Below are 20,829 nucleotides of genomic sequence, written 5' to 3'. Positions count from 1 at the left end.
CCAGCCCACTCAATGCACATCTATGATCACAATGGTGTCAATTCATTCATTTCAATTCACAAACATGCATTGAGTGTAAAATACTGTGCTATTTTCATGGTTCTGTCTTTTCAGACATGTCAGACTCTTTGTGACCCCATTTGGGTTTTTTGGGCAAAGATACTGGAGAGGTTTGCCATTTTCTTCTGCAGCTCATTTTACAGATAAGGAAATTGAGACAAGCAGGGTGAAATGACTTACTGGGGGTCACATAGCTAATACATCTTTTAGAACAGATTTGAACTCAGGGAAAATGAAACTTCCTGACTTTAGGCCTGGCATTCTATGCTTAGTGCCTGTGAGTTGCACAACACTGTGTTAGGCACTGTTGAAAGCAGATTGTTCCAGGCAAGGTTAACAACATCTAACCATGCAGGGAGGAATACAAAGCTATCTATCTATCTATCCATCCATCCATCCATCTATCTATCTATCTATCTATCTATCTATCTATCTATCTATCTATCTATCTATCTGAAATAGGTTTGTCAAAAAGTAAAAACATACCTGTGATTTTTTAAATGTTGGGAAATTATCATTGACATCTTTAATTGTAATTTGACACCCACATTCAGTTGCCTGTCCAGCTCCATCAAGATCTGCACCACTTACACGTAGGCTATACTTGCTGTATTGCTAAGTTTAATGAAATAAAAAGGGAGAAAAAAATTATTCTAACTTTTAAAATATTTTATTTTGAACACCAAAAATAAGAATATTTTTGTATAAATCAAGAACTCTTTGAAAGGGAAGAATTATATTGACAAGCATTGAAAATATAGCTCCATTCAGAATTTTATTTGTATCACATTTGGGGAAAAAATGTGTGGATTGTATTCAAACTAAAGTACTTTGGAAAAGCAATGGTATCATGATGGATGGCAAACTGTCCTTGGAGTCTAGAAGATCTAGGTTCAGGATCAGCCTCTGATGCATATTTTCTGTGAAACCATCAACAAATGACTTAACCTCTCAGGGTCCCTGACAAATCTCTGAGACTATAATTCCAGAGAGAGCACCAACCTAGAGCCTTAGAGTAAGGCTCTCAGTGAGAAGATCCAGTAAAAATGTTATTGAAAATTACTTTATGTTTCTTATTGATTAGGAGATTTGAATATTTAGCTCCAGAAAGAAATAAATATTAGGCTACATTTAGTGATTGGACTATGAGTGTTGGCAGTCAGCCATCAGGAAAACTCTATAGCAGAAGTTGCTTTCATTACATATCTTTGGTAGGTAACTATCTAATTGCTGCCTCTTGTGGCCTGGGGAGTGATGGTTACAAATTTATAAGATACTCTATTGATGGGATTTAGGAAGCTTTGTTACCCTGTGGGCTTTGTAGATCATAGCGTAGCAGGCAGTCCATGACAAGTTGATATTCTTTGAGTAGAAATGTGCAGTAGGTAATAGGGGCTGTACCCCTGAGAGGGAAGGAAGGAAATTGATTTTCCACTTCATGTATAATGAGACCCTGTTTTTCTCCTTTTATAGAACCCACTGCAGAGAAAAGAACTAGGGAATTCAAGGGGGGAAGGGAAAGTGATAAAGAAGGTTGATTATTGTAGAAAGAGGAAGGAGAGAAGTTAAAAGAAGTCAGAGTTAGGCAAAGAAAAGAAAGTAGCAGATGGTGAAGACTGGAGGATTGCAGTTTGAAATTCCAGGAAAGATTTGAAATGGATTCCAAGAAAATCTTTCCTTTTTGTTCAAAGATCTTTTCTCTCCTTTGGTAATCTGAGGATTTGTTCTCAGTTTAATACTTGCTCTCTTATGCCCATACTTTGCTCTGCTTCCACTCAAATGTTTAAATTTACATAGCATGTAGGTGACTTGTGTCTCTTCCCTTAGGAAGGTTGTATTTTGCACAACAAATTCACACCCAAACTAATTAATTTGGGCTTGTTCTAACTTCTTTATCTTTTTGTCTTTTGGTGAAATGTAAGTCTGGGGAATTCTCTCTTCTGGCTTTGTTCAAATGAAATCTTTTGGTAAGGAAGTCTCCAAAAATGTTTTTACTTTACCTCTCTATCAAGAGTACTGGTCATTGAACGCACTTCCCCAGTGTGTCTATTTAGGAGGAACATGGGTTGCCCCTCAGGCTCTTGAGAGACTATTTTGAAGGCAATTTTAGAATTTAGATGGTTTGGTTCATCAGCATCTGTTGCATTTAACACCATCACCAGTGTATCTAGGAAAGGAGAAATGGAAGAAAATGAATACTTACACAGCTATGTTATATGTACACAAAAGAATCAACAAAACTTCATTCTGGTCCTAATTTACTTTTAAAAATGCTTATTGTTGGGGCAGAGTCAAGATGACAGAGCAGAAACAGAACTTCCATGTGGCTCTGGCTTCCACCTGCTCCAATTCATGTAAAAAATGACTCTAGACAAACTTTGGAGCTACAGAACCCATAAAATGACAGAGAAAAGTTAACCTTCCACTGAAGACAGCCCAGCAGGCTGGCAGGAAGGGGCCAGTGCAGCACTGTGGGAGCTGAGCCCAGCCCTGTGCAAACCCATGGTTTAGCCTCAGGGCAGCCACAACCAGCTGCTGACTGGAGGGACTTCAGATCACCAGCAGCTGTGGCAGTTTCCAGAATTATCAACCCATAGATGCCAAAGACAAAGTGAGAGGTCAGTGTAGACTTTGCGGGAACAGGGAGTTTGGAAGTGCAATCTGGCCTTTGCCCTTGAGGCGAGAAGTAGCTGAGGCTCCATGGCCATGCTGCTTCAGAGCTCCTGACCTGCAGATTGTAGGGGGACCAAGCAACCAGTTTGAAGGATAATTGCTCTTTCTCTAATCTGCTTGGATCTGGATCACTGTCTAGGGTGGAGGTCCTGGGGTGTGTGACTAGTTTGCCAGAGTGTGTGGAGGCTTCAGCAATGGCACCCAACTAATAGCTCCAGTAGCTGTGAAAACCCCAGCGATTGGGATAAATCTCCCCTTTCTAGTAGTAGAGCTCTACTGTGGCAAAAGGCTCAAAAGTCAAGTAATTGAGTGGCAACATGAGCAAGCAAAGGAAGCAAAGCAAACAGAGCAATCCAATATTAGACTCATGTTTTGGGGACAAAAAGGATCAAAGCATGGAACAGGAGGAAGACAGTGAAGTCAGAACTCCTGCACCAAAAGCTTCCAAGAAAAATATGAGCTGGTTACAGGCCATAGAGGAGCTTAAAAAGGATTTTGAAAACCAAATAAGAGAAGTGGAGGAAAAATTAGGAAGACAAAGGAGAACAATGCAAGAAAATTATGAATTGAGAGTCAACAACCTGACTGAACAAAATAACACCTTAAAAAATAGACTAACACAGATGGCAAAAGAGGCTTAAAAAGTCAATGAGGAGAAGAATGTTTTAAAAAGCTGAATTTGCCAGATGGAAAAAGAATCTCAAAAGCTCATTGAAGAGAATCATTCCTTCAGAACTGGATTGGAGCAAATGGAAGCAAGTGACTTTATGAGAAATCAAGATATTATTAAAAAGATCCAAACAAATAAAAAAATAGAAGACAATGTGAAATATCTCATTGGAAAAACCACTGACCTGGAAAATAGATCCAGGAGAGATAATTAAAAAATTATTAGACTACCTGAAAGCCATGGTCAAAAAAAGAACCTAGAAATCACCCTCCAAGAAATTCTCAAGGAAAATTGCCCTGATGTTTTAGAACCAGAGGGCAAAATAGAGGTTGAAAGAATCCACTTATCACATCCAGAAAAAGATCCCAAAAAGAAAACCCCTAGGAATATTATATCCAGGTTCTGGAACTCCCAGATCAAGGAGAAAATATTATAAGCAGCCAAGAAGAAACAATATGAATATTGTGGAAACACAATCAGGATAACACAGGATCTGGCAGGTTCCACACAGAGGGATCAAAGGGCTTGGAATATGATATTCTGGAGGACAAAGGAACTGGGATTAAAATCAAGAATCACCTACCCAGCAAAACTGAGTATCATGTTTCAGGGGAAAATATAGTCATTCAATGGAATAGAGGACTTTAAAGCATTCTTGATGAAAAAAAAACAGAGCTGAATAGAAAATTCAATATTCAGATACAAGAAACAAGAGAAGTATGAGAAGGTAAACAGGGAAAAGAAATCATAAGGAACTTATCAAAGTTGAACTATTTACATTCCTACATGGAAAAACAATAATTGTAACTTATGAAATCTTTCTCAGTAGTTGAAGAGAATAGAAACATATATATATATATATATGTATATATGTATATATATGGGGGTTTATGGGCATATGTTTACAGGTATACATAGATAGAGGGCACAGGACCAATTTAACAGGAAGGGATGATACTTAAAAGGTGAAATTAAGAGGTGAGAGAGTAATATAATGAGAGGAGATGGGGAGAGACAGAATGGGGTAAACTATCTCATTTAGAAGAGGCAAGGGAAAATGGTCACAATAGAGGGGAATAATAGGAAGGCAAAAGGGAATGGGTCAACCTTATTCCCATTGCATTTGGCTCAGGGAGGGAATGAAATACACACTAAATAGGGTATCTCACTCTACAGGACAGTAGGGGAGAAGGGGATGAGAGGGGGGGGATGATGGAATGGAGTGCAGGCTGGGGGTGGGGAGGGAAATTGGAAGCACCCACTTTTGAAAAGAGATGGGATCAAAGTAGAGAATAGAACAAGTGGGAGGTGGGATAGGAGGGAGGGAAATATAGTCAGTCTTTTACAATATATCTACTATGTTATTGTTTTGCATTAGCCACACATGTACAACCTATACTGAGCTACTTATCTTCCCGGTAAGGGTGGATGACAAGGGAGGAAGGGAATGAATCTGGAATTCAAAGTTTTAAAATAAAATATTCAAATATATATATACTATTAAAAAAAAGAAAGAAAGAAATGGTACCCCTGCCTTGGAACCACATTTTGCTGATTAGCAACACCTAGCTCTATAAACGTATACCTTTCAGAAGACTCAGTGCTGTCTTCCCTACTAGGGAGGCAGTCACCAGCTGGTTAATAAACACTCCTAAATTATTTTTAAAAAATCCCTTCATTCAACCTACCATCCCTTCAAGCTCTCATCCTCTATCTTTCCTCTCTTTCAGAGCCCAAACCCCCCTCAAATGGCATCCTGTTCAAAACTCGGGGTTAGAAGATGAGGAACCAGGAGAGAAAAAAATTAAAAGGCATACAAAAAATAACTGAAACATTCCTACATGGTTCAACCTTACAATGCTCGTTGTATTCTTTGTGAAGTATCTCTTAATCTGTCATATCCAAAACACAAAATAAAATTACCCACATTATTATTGCTCTCCCCCTTCACCCCCAATGAGACCAAAGTAAGCCAGTGACCTGGGTTCAGTGCTTCTGTTAGTTTTTTAGTTTCAGATCAAGTCAACAAGCATCCATGAAGCACTTATTATATACCAGGTGTTGTGCTAAATACTGGGGATATGTTGAAAAGCAGAGACAGTCCTTCCCTTCTAATGAAGGAAACAACATGTAAATGACGACATATGTAAAAGCTATGTATAAGTAAATTAATGGCAATCCCAGAGAGGAGGTTCATGGAGGGCTGTGGGAGGTAGGAGGGGGTAAGGATGAGGAAAGGCTGTTTGCAGAAAGCCAGAGAAGCCAAGAGGTGGAGATGAGAAGGGAGATCATTCCAGGAATGAGAATTCTATTCTCTTGTCTGGGGTAAAACCCCCGAAAGCATGTGAATCACATTTTAAAGGGGCTCAGATAGACAGTGACTAGATCATTGCAAAGCCATTACACCTTATAGAAATATAATTCATTGTTTATGCTCTGCATAGCTTATAGCATAAGCCCTTGTCGCATATATCCATTTAAAATTTTTTTATTGATATTTATTTTTATATGACCTTCATTCACAAATATAGATTTCTCCTCCATAGTCAGTAAGCCATCTCTTGTAACAAAGAATTTTTTTAAATAGAGATGAGGCGCTTAAGCAAAACTAACCAGCAAGCATATCCCACAGTCCCCCCACCTATAACCAGAAGACAGGCAAGGTGGATTTCCTTATTTCTTCCTAGGGTCCAAGTGTGGTCATTATAATTCTATAGTGCCCAGTTTCATTATTTTGTTCTTTTCAATTCCATTTTATAATCATTGTTTGCCTTGCTTCCCTGGTTCTTCCACATAGGAGTAGCTAGATGGTTCAGTGGATAGAGTGCTAGGTCTGGAATTAAAAATATCTTAGTTCCAATCCTGCTTCAGATATTAGCTGTTTGCCCCTGGGCAAGTCACTTAACCTTTTGCCTCAATTTCTTTGTCTGTAAAAAAGGGATAAATAATAATTGCACCTAATCTTAGAGTTATTGTGAGGATCAAATGAGATTAGAATTGTAAAGCACTTAGCATAGTTCTGGGAACATAGTAAATGCTATATAAATGTTCAGTATCATCGATACTTTATTCTGCATCAGTTCATGTCTTTCCAATCTCGTCTCGATTCTTCACATTCATCTTTTTTATGATACAGTAATATTCCAGCATGTTTATGTATGATATTTTGTTTAGCCATTCCTCAACCAAAGGATATTTTTTTCTAGTTTCTTTGGTACTACAAAAAGTACGGTTACGGATATTTGGTGTCTAGATGACCTTTCCTTTGGGATAGTCCATTTTTAATGGATATTTCCTCAATCAAGGAGGGAGAGTTGGAAACCACTCAGTCTTCACTTTTTTTTTTATAATGTCATTGTTATTCATGACATAGGGTCAAGTAGGACAGAGCCAACCACAGGTGATTACCTCCATTTGTTAGTAGAGAGCAAAATGTTTTATTTTAATTACAGAAAAAGAAAGAGACATTAAAAATGACTTCTCCCACCGATGATTTCAGTCTGTCTCTGTCTCCTCGTGTTGTTTTCCTGCTATCTACAAATGTGTTCATGTCTCCTCCAATCTTAAAATAAAACAAAATAAAAGTCTTACTTTGACCCTGCCATCTTCTCCTATATCTCTCTTCCCTTTTACTGCCAAACTTCTTGAGTTGTTATACTAATTGTCTTCACTGTTTCACCACCACTCATTCAGTCTGGCTTCTTACACCTTTGAGTTACTGAAAATGCTCCCTGCTCACTTCTTACCCTCCTGAACCTCTTCATAGTTCTGTATGTTGTTGATAATCTCCTTCCTTTCAGCCTAAACCTCTCAGATTTTTAGATGAGGAAATTGATGCCCATGAAGGTTAAATGACTTGCCCAACATCATACTGTTTGTGAGCATCACAGGCAGTATTTGCACCCAGATTCTCTGAATTTAGGGTCAGTACTCTTTACCCTGCAGTGTGTTGCCTCGCAGATCTCCATCTGAATGTTTGTCTACCTCCCAAAGTTAACATGTCCAAAATGGAATCTATCACCTTCCCTTCAGTTCCCCCCTCCCACATCTAAACTTCTCTGTTTCTATTGAAATTACTATTACCTTTCATTCACCCAGTTTTATTCTGTCTCTTGTCCCTGTTTACATCCATTCACTTTCCAAGTTGTGTTGATCCTACCTTCATCTCCCATCAGTTCCTTCTCTCTTCTTTCCACTCATCCAACCATAACAGTTCAGTTCATTATCATGATGATGGAAAGGAGGGCAGGCTGGGGGGTGTAGGGAAGTTGGAAGCACCCACTTTTGAAAAGGGACAGGATCAATGTAGAGAATAGAACAAGTTGGGGGTGGGATAGGATGGAGGGAAATATAGTCAGTCTTTCACAACATATCCACTATGGAAATGTTTTGCTTAGCTACACATGTACAACCTATACTGAACTGCTTATCTTCCCAGTAAGGGTGGGTGACAAGGGCGGAAGGGAAAGAATCTAAATTCAAAGTTTTAAAATCAAATGTTTAGTAAATATATATACTATTATTATTATTACTTTACATGCAACTGGGAAATTAGATATACAGGCACTGGAGCATAGAGATCCACCGTGCCCTTCTGGAATGTTGGAGGGAGAATGGGGGAAGATATGGGAGAGAGCAGATTGGGGGAGGGGATATTCAATAGGATCGCTATTTTGGGGTGGTGGGTAGGGAAAAAATGGGGAGAAAATTTGTAACTCAAAATCTTGTGGAAATGAAGGATGTAAAGTAAAAATAAAAAAGACAGAAAAAAATAAAAAAATGCTTATTGTCTATATCATGGTGGTTTGCGGATATAGTAGTATACTCAGGAGTTAATTGAGTCAGATTTTTTTAAAGCTGTTAAAGGCATGGGATCTGGGTAGCTGAAAAAGCAACATGCAAAAGATTTAGAAATCTTCCAAGTAAAGGCTAGATGAGCTCCTGTTGAAGATGGCATAGCCTGATGTAGTTACAGGATATTTATCTGGAAGTCAGACCTGAGTGTGAGTCCTGCCTCTGACATATACCTGATGGATGACCCTGGACAAGTCATTTAACCTCTCACTGCCCAATTAATTAAGACAACACTTGCCATGTTCACTTGCTAGCCTCTAGGGCTGACTTTTGTACACTAGCAAGAATACTGAGCATTATGTTTTTTTAGAAGCACAGTTTTGTGTCCAGTATACCTTAATACTGTTGTGACTTTGAATATACAAGGTGTTGTGTGTTCATTAGTTGAAGTATTGTTTGGATAATGAAAGTAAGATTTTCTAGTTAATAATGTAATTTTTAAAAAGAAAAATGAGGGGAGAATGGAGGAATTTCTTGGATGATTCAAGCAATGATAATTGTCCTTTGTTCTCGAAGAGTACCAAGGTGATGTCATGTTGGAGACAAGTTACAGTGTGTCTGCCTATGACTGATCAGACCAACATGAGCTCATAGGGTTCTACCACACGTCAGGCAGAAATAGTCCGTGTGAACATTTGGGGTGGAGATGTCTCTAAATTCGATGATTCAAGTGATAAAAATAACTTCAAAGAAGGACAAAAAAGGATTTCATTAGTCATACTGTCAGACAGATGTAATTGAAATAACTCATGAGAAAGCCTTGATTTAATCATTTTTCCTACAAAAAGCAATTTTTTTGTAATTTCATATTAACACATTCTACCTACAAAGGGATAGGAACTGAGCATGTTATTTCATCAGTAGAGGGAGCTCTCATATGAGGAAACTTCCTTTACTAATGTGCATTGGTATCTTCTCTGTGTAACAGCAGGGGTTGATTGAATCTATAACTTCTCATCTTACTTAAAGTAACTAACGAGATGCTGATACCTTTATAAGGTGAGAACATCTCTCAAATAAAATTGAAGGAATTAAACTTGGCAAGAAAGTACATAAATCGATTTGGAAGACATGAAAAAAATTATTCTCTCAAAGGGCTGCACTTGAGGACCTAGAAGGCCATATGTGGCCTCAAAACTGCAGGTTCCCCACCCTGGTCTAAGCCCTTTTCTCCCTGTTCTTCTTTAGACAGGTTTCTAAAACTCTCAATGTATCGGCTTCTAATTGTGATTCTGAAGTAGGTTCCTTTCTTTTGGAACTAGTAAGAAATACAACTTCCAGTCTTTTGTGATTTAAGGCCCCCTTTCAAGGTGGCCAGTGTACACCTTACTAGAAGGATTGTTAACATTGCCAGACTGACTATTACATCTGCTCCCTGTTGTCTCAGAGAGTTGCCCACTCTATTTGGAACTTTAATTCAGGTCTAAATAACTCCAAGGGAAGCTCTCCTTCATGCTGCTCCCTTTTCTTTAATTTTTGCTTCAAACGCTTCTTTCTTCCATGAAACCTTTGATTTTACCAGTGGACAAAGCCCTTTTCCTTTCAGACCTCATGTAACATCTTTCATCATTGCCCATCATAGTTATTTCTATGTCTTATATAAATTTTACATATTTGCTAACTCCTAGTACAGTGCCCAGAGCACTTAATAAATCTTTAATGAATTGAACTGAGGGTATATAGAAGTAGCATTGTGGCTATTTTTGATTATTGGTGATAGTAAATATGCTATTATATCTATGCAGCTGCAAGTGAACCAGTACTAATCTGTCAAATTTCTACTTCTGGGGACAGGAATGGCTTGAATTCACTTTTAATGGACTTGGGAATTGGAGCAGTCCAGACTCAAACTATGCTCCACATTCAATGAATTAAGTTTGATGATATAACTGTTTTGTGTGTGTGTGTGGGGGGGGGAGGGCAGAATTTGTTGTGCTAGGTGGGTAACAGGAATATAGTGGAGGTAGCAAATACAAATGGAATATACCTTCTCGCTCTTGAGGAAATTAAAGCCTGGTGGAAGGGGAAGGGGAGCAGGAAGACATTCAACATCAAGATTAAAATAGTACTACATCACAGCTTGTGACTTAGTGCCCAAGGAGTGGCAGATACAAGAAGTACTATAGGAGCTCAAAGAAAGGGGAGAAGGCTGTGGGTTTGAATGGTAGGACTGGTGCTTGGAATAGTTAAGCAATTAACTTTTCTTCTGTCTGGTCTTACTGTTTTCCAGGCATCCTCTCTACTTCCCATGCCTTCAGTTCTATGGTCATTATCCTGATCTCCTGCTGGAACCTTGGATAGCACCCTTTGCCTCCTCCCTGCTCACTTCTCCCACTACCCCCAAGCTTTGAAAGGTAAGGTTTTGTCTTATCTTGCCAGGTTCCAGACCTCTGTCTCCTTGCCACTTCCCAGCCATTGCCACACCATGGTGCTGTATACCCCCATGCTTTACAGCAAACCCTTATGTGTTATCTTCCCCCATTAGAATGTAAGCTCCCTGAGGTTAGGGGCCATCTTGTTTTCTTGTATTTTTATGTCCAGCTCTTAGCATAATGCCTAAGGTTTAAGTGTTGAATAAATACTCTGTCTTGTCTAGTTATCTTTTAATCCAATTTATTCAACAGGCAGCCTAGCCTATCTAGAGGGAGAAACACAGATGTCAGGGGGTGACTTAGTGTTGATTTGTCCGGTAGCCATGTTTTCCAGCTGCAATTTCTTCAAACAACACCAAATTGAATTAGAAAAAAATGGTATTTCTAGGTGATGCCTTTGATTCCTTTACTCTCTATATTATCCTATAATATACTCCATTTTTGTTTACTACAATAATTTCTCACTCTCCTCATACAACACAGACCAAGCTAATAATCATCTTCAAAATCTTCTGTGATTATAGCTTTTCATTCCATGTCACACAACTTTTAAATTGTCTTGAATTTAGCTGTAGGCTTTGTTAAAAGCAAAGGCCTTTAATTACTCCATTTAACCAACAGCCTTGACTCTTTTTCTTGCCTTGGAAAACATGTATCCCAGATATGTAAATCTTGCTGCAACCCACTCATGCCAATTAGGTCTTGCACAATTTAGTAAAGAGGAAGATCATGCTTTTAAATACTGCCTGGAAACTTCAGGATGCATGGGCCAAAGGGGATTATTGTCAGATTTATTCTCTGCTTTCCTACTGTCCTCTTATTCTCTAGATTAATGTGCAACTGTCTGTTTTACTTGGACATAACCAAGTAAATTTAGCATTATTACTTTAATAAAAAACCTAAAAATTAGCATTATTATTTTTAGTAATGATAACTATTAACATCCTAACCAACAAATTACTCAAACCAGTTACTATCTGTGTGACCTTGGGCAACTCATGTATTCTTGGCAGACCTCAGTTTCCTCATTTGCAAAATGTACTAGATGGGTTGGACTAGATAATTGCTAAAATATCATCTAGCTGTAACTGTATATGTAACTTTCCTTGTTCCCTCTTTGGACAAATGACCTCTATTTATGGCTGCCATTGACTCTGTTGCATTTATGTTGAGTTTAGAGTTTCTGGGAAAATCAATTTTAGTTATCACCCTGAGAAGCAGAGGAGTGTCATCTGTTTGCAGTCAGGTCAGAGATCACTGAATCTCTGGGTCATCTATCAATCGTCTAATCCAACACATTCCTGCCTGAGACTACTTGACTTACTATCTTTTGATGATTGAGCCTTCCCTAAACTCTACACCCAAAGGTGTGCTAATAAATGTTTGACAACCAGCTCTCCTAAAAAAAGATGCATGACACACTTTTAATTTTAATTTATTAACCTTTTCTCTATCACTTCCTTTAGTGTAGACAATCAACAAAAGAATAAATCAAGCCGTGACTTGTAGTATTTTCTGATTTCCAAGGTATAAATGGTCACACTGAAGATTTAACAGTTGACTTTCCACAGCTGTGTCAAGTTCTGCAGCCCTCCTTATAAAGAGCTAGGTTTATCTGCGGTATCCCCTTATCAAAAAATACTTGAATGTGTGCCATTATGAGCATTCCTGCCATTAAAAATATGTGCTTTTATTTTACAAAATCCTCTCAAAAAAGAGTCCCTCCTTGTACCTATCAGCCTTATATGTTATGCCCTTGGTATCTACTTATCTTAATTCCCCTTAAACAGAGCTCTAAGACGCTTTGTACTCTGGGCAAGTACCACAAATCCACTTTGGCCAAGGTATGAAGTGTACCCCCAATTGAACCAGAGGTGAGGGAGAAGCTAATACCAAAACCACCATCTGAAATTTCTGACTTTAATTACTCTTACTAAGTAGGAGCTAAAGTGTTGTTTTTTATGCTGTTGAATACTATAAGAGCCATCACCATCCTGTTTTAATACCCTGTTGCAAAGCCCTTTTCACCAGGCCTTGGTAATTGTCAGTCTGTCAACTAGGATTTATTAACTACCTACTACATGCCAGGCACTGTGCTAGGCACTAGTCCCATTTTCTGTCAGGTGGTAGCCCCTCATTCTCTGACCATGTAAAATGGTCAGGTTTTTTTTTCTTTTTTCTCACACTGTTTTTTAGGAGAAACCAGACACCAAGGTTTTGGTTATATTTCAACAGGCTGCCAGCACATTTTTCACTGGCTCAGGTCACCAGAATTGCCTGGCTAATTAGGTTTTTCCCAAGGATTCTAGCATGTCTTCTTCAAGCAAACTACTTTGACCAGTCAAATATTTAATATGATTCCCTGATAGACTAGTTTATCTACTTTCTTTGGCCATACTACCAAATAGTCTGACTCATTATCATTTATGATCTTGTATCAGGGCAGAATTTTTGGCTCCTGACCGTTGAATTCATTGCTCCTTCTAACTTTTAAAAACATACCCACCTCAGGGGCTATACCCTACTGGACACTGTAGTAATTTGATCATTTATTAAGGCAATACAGTAGGTTATGATTATGTTCATAGATCAGGATTGATTCAAAGAAAATTCCAAAGATCATCTAAACTTCCTTATTTCCTTCTCTCCCTACTTTCCTTGGTCTGAATTTCATATACCTGCCAAGATCAACTATAAAACCTTCTCCTTGGCTTTTAAATCCCTCCATAACCTTTCTGCTTAACTCCCTCCACATACAATCCTGTAACTCTGGCCTCCTTGCACAAGACACTCCATCTCTTCACTCTGTGTATTTTCATGGTTGTCTTCCATGCCTAGAATCTTCTCATTCCTTATCTTTGCCTCCTGGCTTCCTTCCAGACAAAAATCTGCCTTCTGCAAGAAGCCTTTCTCAGCCCCTTGATCATGCTAATGTTTTCCTTCTGAGATTATTTCTAATTTATCCTGTATTTATTTTGTTTTCATATAGTATTTTTATGTTGTCTCCCTTCCTTCCCCTGTTAGATAATGAATTTCCTGAGGGTGGAGACTGTTGCCTTGGTACATATTAATCATGTAATAAATGCTTATTGATTTAACTTGATTCATTTGGTACACAGATAAATAAATATAAGATCATTTGAAGAAAGAGAGAGCTCCAAAAAGTAGAGGGATCAAACTAGAAATCCTTAGCATAAGGAGCTCTTGGTGTGGAAATTGCCTTCTTTAGTGCAGACTGGCATTTTCTCTGCAACTTAGAGTATTAGAGAGTTGGCTAGGGCACCAAGACATTTGCTCATGGTCCCATAGCTAGTGTGTGTTAGAAACAATACTCAATACTGGGTGTTCCTGGTTCCAAGTCAGGCCCTTTAGCCATTCCATTACAATGCCTCTTCTTGGCTAGAAATACAAATGTCTGTTTCAAAGGGTGTAGATTTTAGATGGGCAGGACTTGAGGAGAAGGTCTTTTACCTCTCAAACCGGTACATGCAGCACTTACGTGCCTGATTCTTTGTGCATGCATGCATGCGGATGTGTGTGTGTGTGTGTGTGTGTGTTCAGTTGTTTGTCAGGTCTTCCTGATTTTAGACCCAGTGCTCTATTTACTGCTTCACCTATAGTATATATAATAAATGCATATACACACATTTATAATATATCACATATGTGTGTATACAACAATCATATATGTATAACCACAGTATATATCACATATGCATATACATACATGTACATATATACCTTATTTTATATGTGTGTATGCATACAAACACACACACACACACGGTCAGCTAGGTGGAGCAGTGAATAGAGCACTGGGCCTAAAGTCAGGGAGAACTAAGTTTAAATATATTAAATATATATTATATGTGTATATATACATATACACATAATGTAGTATACATGTATATATAGGTATCATAAATATATTGTGTATATGCACATATATATGTATATTTATATACACATACACATACATATGGGCAGCCAGGTGGCATAGTGGGTAGAGCACTGGGCCTGATGCTGGATAAATTACACTTTATCTAAAATTCCTTCTTTGTAAAATTAGAAAAAGTGCTTCTTTACTATTTTCACTGGGTTATTCTGAGAAATAAGATTTGCAGTTTGTTGTATTCATCTAGCTCACCAAAGTGATGCCTAGTTTGGGAAAGAACTCTAGAATGGTGGGTCCTGTGGAAGACTTACTTGCAGGACTGTTTTCTTCAATTTCACCATAGAATACACTGTGTGAAAAAACTGGAGGATTGTCATTGACATCTAAAATTTTGACTGTAAGCACAAGTGGTGTCTCTACATCTCTTCCCCTTTCATCCAGAGCCTGGCATTTGATCTAGAAGAAAAATGAAAATGACATTCACAATCAGATGAAATACTCATGACTCTAAATTGACAAGTACTATAGTTTATAGATTAATTGACTAATTATATATTATAATGCAAGCACCAATAAAATTTTCTAAATTGTTAAGAGTGGTGTCATCAATCACAGCACAGAAGGGGAAATTCAGAACTGTATTAGGGCACTACTTACCTGGAACATTGGGGTTTCCTCTCTATCAACGATTTTTGTTATGTTAATTTCTCCAGTTCTGGGGTTAATAATGAATATATCCAAGGGGGGCTGGTCAATTCCCACTCCAGAGATCTGATATATAATTTTCTGTGTTTTTTGAAAATCTGAACTGATCTGTATTAAAATATATGAAAAATTATGGGGATCACAGTTAAAAACAATTTACAAATCTCTTTCCCTCTCCTCTCTGCTCCCCCCTCCAAATACCTCTCTATGCACTTGGATTCATCATTCCCTTCCCCATTTGGGAACAGTCTCTCTGCCCTCGTTTATTGTCTCCATCTACTCTCTCCCTCATCTGTAAATGCTGAGGAACTTGACAAACGTCACATGTAAACTGCCAGTGAAGACTAGAAGGGATCATTTGTTTTTCATACATAATATCTCAACTTTCTAAGGAGGCCTTTGTGTATTAGAGCTAGTGAGGGGTCTGGGTACTATGCTTATGTCCACGGGTTAAAGACAGGGCAGGGAGATTTTAAAACATGTGCAAGGATGAATCTGGATCTTTTAGTTATTTAAAAGCATTTTGCAATACCTCTGGTTGTAGGCCCAAGGGGTTAGTGTGACGAAGGGAAAGGAAGCCATGTAGAATATTGATTTTAGAATCAGAGGACCTGGGTTCAGATCCTGCCTCTGATGCTTACACTTTGCGGTAATCTTTGGACCACCTCAATTTCTTCATTTGTAAAATGATGTGGGTTATATTAAATGGCTTCTGAAGTCAAATATAGTCCTGCAAAAACTTATTAGTTCCTATGTGATAATAGCCAAGCAGTAGATGGCAGGTTTAGGCCAGACTATAAAATTCCTTTTATTCTGGCATTCGATGCCTTCTACCATCTGGGTCTATCTCTGGGCCTACCCTACTCATCCGATCTCTTTTACTGCTCCCCCACACAAACCTTCTGTTCCACCCAGACCGGTCTCCGTCCTATCTCTGTCATGTGCCGTGCTCATTTTCAGCGCCAACTAATCCATGCTCATGTGAGTACCTCAGAATTTCATCTCTACTTATCAAAATTCTACCCACCCTTTGAGGCTCAGTTTAAGTACTGCATCTCCCATAGACTTTTACTGACCATCCCAGCTCATATCAATTCTTTCCTGAAACTCTGTAGCAAATATTATTCATTCTACTAATTTTGGCATTTAGCCATATTCAGCCTTGCACATTTCCCTAGCAGTTTCATGAATATGTCTTCGTTCCCCAACTGAATTATGATGACAGAGATAAGGGGCCCTGTTTTCTCCTGTCAGGCTCCCTTCCTATACCAAGCCAGGACTGAACATTTAGGAGGTACTCAATATTCTTTGTTATTTTAAATGTTCAATAAATGTGCTATTTCCTGTTATTTCCAATTTAATCTAATCTTTTTGGTACTCATACTTCTATTTCATGTGTAACTTACAGTAGCAATCGGATTCCTCTTTGAATTATCTTCTCTTTCTCGACAAGGTTTTGCAAATTTGACCCATTCACGCTTATATCTTCTAGGGGGCTTTTGCAGTGCTGTGCCATCCTCTTGATTTTGCTCTTTTACCTTATTAAAAAAATCCCAAAGGAGATGAAAAAGGTTCCATCCTAACATAAACATCCTTTACACTGTAAACTCCTAGGGACCGAAGACCAAATTTTTGTTTACCTTGTCAGCAAAAGAAGTACTTACATTCTTGACAAGGTTGTAAGCTCCTTGAGATTAGAGGCTCTCATACTTTTGTGTATACCTCAGAATATCGAAGAGTTCTAAGTGTACAGTTGTTTAATAGATGATGATGATTAAAAGGAAGAAGGCATTTGATGAATTAAAGTATAGACATGTATAGAAATCTGGTTTGTAAATATTGTTTAGAAATTTGGCAGAAATCTAATAAAAACATTTACTTGCATAAACTTTTCAACTGTAATGTTATAGATTATTTTTTCTGTATTTTTGTCTTTCATTTGTTTTTATCTGTATTTTAGTCAAAATAATTTATTCATACATTACCTCTACCCATAATTCACTGTTGACCTCCATCACCACCTGTAAGCATTGAGAGAAAATTAGAACAAAGTTGGATTCTTGGAATTAAGAAGAAAATTATAATCACTATTATGATTATGCTTTTATACCTATAACTCACACATACACACACACAAAGTTATGGGAGTTTTTTGGGTCTAGACCTCTGATTTAAAAAAATATAAGGAACTTCTGGTGTGGAAATTCCCTCTACTATCATAGGTCAGCAACTTGTATGTTACTTAATAGCCTTAGAGTACTATCTAGGAGGCATTGAGAGGTTACTTATTTGTTCATGGTCACACAGTCAGTATGTCAAGGGTGGAGTTTGAATACAAGGTCACTATCCTTGTCTATTTCACAGGGCATGGGTTATTGATGAGCAAGAATTGAAGAGAAGTCATTTCTAGGAAATGAGACGTGTCCTCAGGAACAAGTTCTTCCTGTTCTTTACTCTGACAAGGATGATTTTACTAATAAAGAAATAATCTAATTTACTTTGCAAAAGCATGCCCCAGTCTGTTTCTAGAACTCTCCAATTTTTTTTATCTCCATCTAAATAAAAATGGACACCTGAAACTATCAAAGCCAAAGGAGAGTGGTTTCATTAAAGTAAATGCCAAAAAGATTGTTAAAATTCAAAGCCCCCTTCACTTCATAGTAAAAGGCCAACTTGAAGATTATGTTGACCATTTCTCACTGAAAATTAATGGCACTGAAGGTGGAGAGATATATTTTATCAGATATTGGTGGGTTAAGAAAATGTAGTTGGTTAAGGTTAGGACAAGATAAAAGATGATTATATCCTTTCAAATTCACAAAATGTAGTTTGTCATGTTTTTGCTAATCTGTCATCCATGCTACCCATCCATAGTATTCGAACCAGACTATTATAACAAGTGGGTGATGAATACCTACTGTCCAGATTATGAAGCAGAGAGGCAGCTAAGTGACCCAGTGCAAGGAGCACTGGCTGGAAATGGAGTCAGGAAGACTTGAGACTGAATCCTACCTCAGACAGCTCTGTGAGCCTGTGAAAGTCTCTTAGACTCTATTTGTCTCAGTTTCCTCATATGCAAAATGGGGATAATTATAGCACTTACCTCTCAGGGTTGTGAGGATAAAATGAGATATTTGTAAAGTGCTTTGTAAACTTTAAAGCACAATGTAACTGCTAGTATGTTTATTATGGCATGCAGTTGAACAAGCAATCTATTCAATTGGTCTGCCTATACATGCACAAATCTTTAGGTAGGAAAAGATGGACAGTAAGCTGGACCAAGAATTACATTGGAGGAAGGCAATTAACTAGGTTGCATTTGGGAAAATGAGAAGTACTTTCAGTCTTCCTTAAAAATACTAATTTTTAATAGTCTTTCCTTTAAAAATACTAATAAGATAAAATGTGATAATATATGTAAAGTGTTTTACATAGTACCTGGCACATAGTAGGTGCTATGTAAATGCTTATTCCTTCCCCTTTCCCTTCCCTAAAATTCTCCTGATGACACTGTATGGCTTTAAATAATAAGTAACACAATCTCTAAAGAATAATCATTGTGGGCGATCCAAAAGCAATGGAGAGATATATGGGAGACATTAACAGGCTGCTACATATTACTAGTAATGATTGCTCAAGAAATAAAAGAAAAGATATTTCTTTAGAGTTGGAAGGGATCTAGGAGATTATTCAGTCAAACCCTCTCATTTCTCTGAAGAGGAAAATGAGGCCCAGAGAGATAAATTGACTTGCCCAAGGTCACAGAATTAGGAAGTAACAGAAATTGGTTTAAATTCAGATCCTTTTTACTACTCCACATTACTTCTCATAGCATCAAAGAAGTGTTAAATTAAGAAAAGGAGATGGACTAGTCATGCATTAAGAGCGAGGGATGACTAATAGATAGACCAACTGCTACATTGGTATTGATTAAATGTTAAAAAAGAAAGAAAGAAAAAAAAAGACCCAGTAAAAGGCCTCCAGTGTGTTGAGGTTCTCTTGGAGGATTTGTGGTAGGTGGGGCATGAACAAAACAAATTACTCAGGATTGGAATATGCACTAGTAGAACAAGGGCCCACATCACAGAATCATAGATTTAAAGCTCAAAGGAACCCTAGAATCATCAATTCCTACCTTATCATTTTACAGATAAGGAAACTGAGGCATAGAGAGGTTAAATGATATGCTCAGGGTTACACCACTAATGTTATTGGAGATAGGACCATGTCTGCTTACAATATACCAAGAATTTTCCTGGTACTTAGTTTTTATTAAAATAAACAAAATGTATTTAAGAGAGTTAAGAACTTAAAGTTTATAGCTTTTTTTTTATTTTTTGAGGAAAAGAAACCAAAACCCTAGAGAATGATGAATTGCAGAGCTGCTGGTTCCTTTTCCCTTGAATACACCTTTCTCATATCTGTCCCCATGTTGTTTTTTATTTCATTCCTCTCTCCTTCCTTCTTCCCATTGGAAGTCTACCCATACTTCAAAGACCATCCTAAGTCTCATTTCTTCCAGGAATCTTGGCCTGATTTTATAGTCCTCACTGATTTCCCCCTTCGCTGAATTCCTACCAACATTTCTAGTCTGCCACATGACCTTTAACACTGACACAGGGGTATTTGATATTGTTTGCCATTAATTCAGGTATGTGAATCTAGCTTCCTCAACTAGATCCTGATGTCTTCAAGGCCAAGTACTAGACCCTTTACTATTCTGTATTCATCACAGAACTTAGCAGGGTTCTAAGCATTTCAATCAGTACCTGGTGGATACTCATTGGTTAAATGATTATCCGAGCTAAAGAGAAACAGTTTAAAATGTTTGGGAAAATCTGTTCATAGAAATGTATAGCAGCATTAAGTAGTAGCTCCATGGAGAAAAGGCCAAAATGAGAGAAATTTTAGATTTTTAAAATTTGGCTCAGAGTTTGGTTGCTATGGAACAGTACAGATTGATTGCTACACAATTAGTTAACTCTTAAAAGCTTGTTGTCCAGGCATAGCCCAGGAAAGAACCAAGAAACAAGAGCACCATTTCAAGAGATTTTAAGGCCCCTAGCCAAAGACATTAAGTTGAAGCTCATATTTAAAGGACACTTGTTCAAATCATTCTGAATAAAACTAGGAAATGTGGTTATAACAGGTCTGGTCCTGTCTGTGTCTCACCTCTGCTCTCCTTTATTAAGCAACCACCTTGTAATCTCCTTCTATTAAGTCCTTGGGAAAAAAGCCTAGGGTAATACAGTTCTTTTTACTGGAAGAAGTAGAAGAGTCATGCTTCACAAACTATGAGACATGTTTATACTGATACCACACAGAGGATCATATTTTTTCCTATGGGTATACAAAGTACAATTCCTATTGAGGCTTCTTCAAATCCTTTGTGGTGGTAGGTGTTTCATCAATTCTTAAAAAAAAAGACACACACACAAATCCCCAATTCCTATATTCCTATGAAGTGTCCAAAGGAAAGGCAAAACAAAGAAAATGGAACAACAGTTTCACTTAATTTCACTAGCATTCCTAGTGCTACTGTAACTAGAAAGAAAGGACCAAGAGCTAAAATGACCATGCCAATGCTCACACATAAAGGC

At 37.8% G+C, this 20,829-nt stretch overlaps 1 protein-coding gene across 2 annotated transcripts in view; it reads right to left on the bottom strand.

Moving 5' to 3' along the window:
* The window catches only part of DSG3 (desmoglein 3), a 60,460-nt gene that overhangs the window by 29,707 nt on the left and 9,924 nt on the right, over positions 1 to 20,829 (bottom strand). For both annotated transcript variants that reach the window (XM_069099854.1, XM_069099855.1), the window contains exons 2-7: positions 17,215 to 17,250; positions 16,636 to 16,767; positions 15,182 to 15,337; positions 14,836 to 14,980; positions 2,061 to 2,227; positions 547 to 675 (exon numbers count right to left, since the gene is read on the bottom strand). In XM_069099854.1, the coding sequence (XP_068955955.1) occupies positions 547 to 675; positions 2,061 to 2,227; positions 14,836 to 14,980; positions 15,182 to 15,337; positions 16,636 to 16,767; positions 17,215 to 17,250 (765 nt within the window). The remainder of the gene's footprint in view (positions 1 to 546; positions 676 to 2,060; positions 2,228 to 14,835; positions 14,981 to 15,181; positions 15,338 to 16,635; positions 16,768 to 17,214; positions 17,251 to 20,829) is intronic.

The sequence above is a fragment of the Petaurus breviceps genome, unplaced genomic scaffold (assembly GCF_028583685.1).
Source record: "Petaurus breviceps papuanus isolate PSGF00001 unplaced genomic scaffold, PetGlider_PUasm1.0 38, whole genome shotgun sequence".
Classification (NCBI taxonomy): Eukaryota; Metazoa; Chordata; class Mammalia; order Diprotodontia; family Petauridae; genus Petaurus; species Petaurus breviceps.
This window is presented reverse-complemented; position numbering and strand designations above follow the sequence as displayed.